At 62.5% G+C, this 4012-nt stretch overlaps 2 protein-coding genes across 2 annotated transcripts in view; one reads left to right on the forward strand and one right to left on the reverse strand.

The window, feature by feature from the left end:
- Positions 1 to 1964, forward strand: part of KLHDC7B (kelch domain containing 7B) — a 3989-nt gene extending 2025 nt beyond the window's left edge. The window contains exon 3 of the mRNA XM_012556580.2: positions 189 to 1964. Coding sequence (XP_012412034.2) covers positions 189 to 1964 — 1776 coding nt within the window. The remainder of the gene's footprint in view (positions 1 to 188) is intronic.
- Positions 1965 to 3252: 1288 nt separating this feature from the next.
- Positions 3253 to 4012, reverse strand: part of SYCE3 (synaptonemal complex central element protein 3) — a 15690-nt gene continuing 14930 nt past the window's right edge. Inside the window, exon 2 of the mRNA XM_004380028.1 lies at positions 3253 to 3417. Coding sequence (XP_004380085.1) covers positions 3260 to 3417 — 158 coding nt within the window. The 3' untranslated portion in view covers positions 3253 to 3259. The remainder of the gene's footprint in view (positions 3418 to 4012) is intronic.

Genomic DNA, 4012 nt, shown 5'->3' on the forward strand with positions numbered 1-4012 from the left:
CCCCAACCCCAGCCCCAACCCCAACTCCAGCCCCAACCCCAGCCCCAACCCCAACTCCAGCCTCAATCCCAACCCTAGACCCAACAACAACTCAAGTCCCAACCCCAATTCCAGCCCCAGCCCCAACCAGTCCTGTGCAGAGTCCAGCTTCCCGGGAGCCCAGAATGACTCTTTCCAGGGGCTGTCAGGAGGAGCAAGTCTCAGGCAGCTGGGGAAACCTCATTGCCATGGTTCTCAAAAGTCACCCCTTCCCCGGGATAGAGAGGCCCCAAGGGAGAGACCCAAGGATAGCTCCCAAGGACCTTGCAAAGAACAGCCTATCAGGTCCTCCTTCTGAAGGGGTGGTCCCCAGCCTCAAGGAAAGGCGCGCTCCTCCAGTGGGGCAGGCTGCAGGGGCAGGTACTAGGGGTCTGGCTGAAGTGCCACGCCAGCTGCAGCTGGGAGGCTCCCAGACCGACAGGGCTCCCACCCCAGGCCGAGCGCTGAGCCCAGGTAGAACCGGAATTGAGGAGAAAAGCCGGGGCTCACCTCTGCCCAGCGCCACAGAGCCCCGGCCAACACCCCGGCCCAGGAAGCGCAGCCTTTGTGAGGTGGTGGAGAGCTCGGGGCAGGGGATCCTCCCGGCCGCCCCCGGGCAGCGCCAGGAGGGGGCGCAGGGGTGGGAGGCCAGGCCCGCAGGCCGCGGGGGAGCCCTCACGGAGAAGCAGAAGGAGGCCCGCAAACTCATGGTCTTTCTGCAAAAGCCCGGGGCCTGGGGCGTGGCCGAGGTACCGCGGAAGACCAGCACTCAGCCCCCGGAGCTGCCGGCCACGGTGGCAGCGCTGCGGCGGCGGCTGGACCTGGGCAGCTGCCTTGAGGTGCTGGCCTTCGCCCAGCAGCACGGCGCGCGCGGCCTGGCCCGGGACACCTACGCCGTGATGAGCGACAACCTGCTGCATGTGCTTGGGGACCCGCACCTGTACCGGCAGCTGAGCTGCGCAGACCGCGAGCGCATTCTGCGCCTTCGGACCTGCCGCGGCCAGGCCGCGCTCGGGGTCGTCGTGCTGCCCAGCCTCTACCAGGTGAGCAGCCTGGGGCTCCCCGGCGCCCAGAGAGGCAAGGAGGCTCCTACGGCCGGGTCGGCGCCCCTGCCTCCCACGCACCTGCACGTGTTCAACCTTCGCGAGAACACGTGGCGGCCCCTGACGCAGGTTCCCGCGGAGGTCCCTCTCCGGGGCTGCGGCCTCTGTGCTATGCACAATTACCTGTTCCTGGCGGGAGGTATCCGCGGCTCTGGGGCCAAGGCCGTCTGCTCCAACGAGGTCTTCTGCTACAACCCTCTGACCGACATCTGGAGCCAGGTGCGGCCCATGCAGCAGGCCCGAGCCCAGCTCAAGCTGGTGGCCCTGGACGGGCTGCTCTACGCCATCGGGGGTGAATGCCTCTACAGCATGGAGCGCTACGACCCCCGCACAGACTCCTGGGCCTCTCTCGCGCCCCTCCCTGCGGGCACCTTCCCTGTGGCACACGAGGCTGTGGCCTGCCGTGGGGACATCTACGTCACAGGGGGCCACCTCTTCTACCGCTTGCTCAGGTACAGCCCTGCCCAGGACGCATGGGACGAGTGTCCCTACAGTGCCAGCCACCGGCGCTGCAGCGACATTGTGGCGCTGGGCGGCTTCCTCTACCGCTTTGACCTCTTGCGAGGCGTGGGTGCCGCAGTGATGCGCTACAACACGGTGACAGGCTCCTGGAGCCGTGCCGCCTCCCTGCCCCTGCCGGACCCCGTGCCCCTGCGCTGCACCGTGCTGGGCGACACCATCTATTGCCTCAACCACCAGGTCACCGCCACCTTCACTGTCTCCGATGCCACGGCTCAGTTCGAGGCCAAGGAGCTGCAGCCCTGTCCGGTGGGGAGGAAGGGCGTCCTCTGCCCGTTCGTCTTGACCCTGCCCCCCGCGGACCGGCTGCAGACGGCGCTCTGAGCCCCTACGGAGGACGGGCTGCGCTCTGGGACCTCAAGGGAAACCCTGCATCGCTGCGGGGACACCGGCTGAGGGATGGGGCTGGGATCCAGAAATTTCTGCTCTTGTCCTGTTCTAATAAACCTCGTGCTTCAGAGATTTCCCATGGTTTCTGGAAGCTCCTGTCCCCACCCCTTCTCTCCCTTGTCCTGAGAGCAGCACAGCTTTCCAGCCAGCCCAGGCCCTGACCCTGTGAGCTGACCGGACACCCTCAGCCTCGCTTCCCCCTCCGTCCCCTTGCTGTTCCTGCCCTTATGACACTGCTCCTGTTGTAACGCCAGGAACATCATCTGCCCCGAACCTCCACCTGGTTAAAAACTCCCGCTCAGCTCTAATGTCCCCGCCTCAGGCAGAGCTCTCCTCTGCGCTCCCCGGGCCAGGCTCACCTCTACCACACCTTCGCACTGCCCAGGAACAACCTGTCCATAGGCCCCTGGACGCGAGCAGCCTGTGGCCGACGAGGCCCCAGAGGTCAGTGCTGGGCCAAGGAAGGGCACTGGCTGGCCTCTTCTGTCCCCAGGGCTCCAGGTAGCAAAGAGCCATGTGAGAGGGCCAGAGTAAGAGAGAACCTCGGGCCAAAGTGTCCTGGAAAGCACCCTCCCTCTCCTCTTTCTGCCCTCTGAGCCCTGGAGGAGACCAGCTGGGGTCCACCCTGCAGCTCTCGGGTCTGACTGGCACCGTAGACCCTCATCCTCTCTGCCTCTGCCTGGTCTCGCAGCCCTGTCCACACCTCCAGAGGGCTCTCTCCCCGCCCCACATCCCCACCAATGACACCTTGTGATAAAGTCACGTTGGAGAGTCACAGGCTGGTTTAATGTGAGTTGTGTGGCTCACACACCTGACTTCTTCCTCTGCTGTAAAGTGGGGTCCCGGTCTCTGTCATCAGGGCAGCTGTGGGGAACGTGAGTGCGACCCGCTCTGAGCACACTCTCAGCAAGGTGGATACATCTCCTCTGAGCACTGCACTGCCTCGGCCTCTGCCTGGCTTGTGGCTGGCTGAGCCTTATTTTGGTTTTTACCCTCTGCCTAGCAGCATGGGCACTAAATAAATGTTTAACTCAATGACCGCTTCCACCTCTTCCACTTCTTATGCTTTGCTAACAAAGTTTGCTATGTGGCAGGTAGACACAGCGCAGGGAGGAAGGGGGTCCTCAGCTTGTGCTTGAAAATAACTTTATTGAGAACAGTACTGGATGCAGAGTTGTGCGCGTGGGTCACCGCCCCTCTCCATGGCCAGGTGGCGGGGTGGGTGGGCCCTACTGCTTCTGTTTGGTCTCATGGAGCAGCTCCTGCCAGTTCTTCTCCATCTCCTGCTTGCAGTTGAGGAAGGCGTCCTCTAGCCGCCGCATGGACTCGGCCAGCGTGGGGTTGGTGCGTATCACCACCATGTCGTAGGCCATCCAGGTCGCCTGCACTGTGACACCGATGGGCCTGGTCAGGGCCGCAGGGCACTGGGCACCCAACGGGCCCACACAGACCCCAAGTTTCTCACCGAGCAGAGGGAGTTGGTAGGCTGTGTGTCAGAGGGCTCATAAAACCCTACAAACACGGCTCCCTACGTATCGCAGTGAGGAAACTTTCTAAGTCACACACTTTAACTTCTGGCAATGTCGGCCCACAACACTAACAGGCTGGAGACCAGTCTGATACGAAATGTAGGAAAAGTAGAGAAAACCACAGACCCTGACTAACCCTCAGTCCACAACCAGTGGCTGCAGGGGATCCCAGGGAATCATACAGCCGCCTAAGCACATGTTCAGGCACATCTGGCCACACTCAGGTAAGTCTCAGGTAGGTCTGACCCTACTCAGGCAGGTATGACCCAACTCAAACAGGTCTGACTATGCTCTGGTAGGTTGACCATGCTCAGGTGAGTTAACTGTGCTCAGGTAGATCTGACCATGTTCAGGTTGGTTTGACCATGCTCAGGAAGTTGACCATGCTCAAGTAGGTCTGACCATGCTCAGGTAGGTCTGGCTATGCTCAGGTAGGTCTGACCATGCTCAGGT

Source organism: Trichechus manatus, unplaced genomic scaffold, assembly GCF_000243295.1.
Source record: "Trichechus manatus latirostris isolate Lorelei unplaced genomic scaffold, TriManLat1.0 scaffold00069, whole genome shotgun sequence".
NCBI lineage: Eukaryota > Metazoa > Chordata > Mammalia > Sirenia > Trichechidae > Trichechus > Trichechus manatus.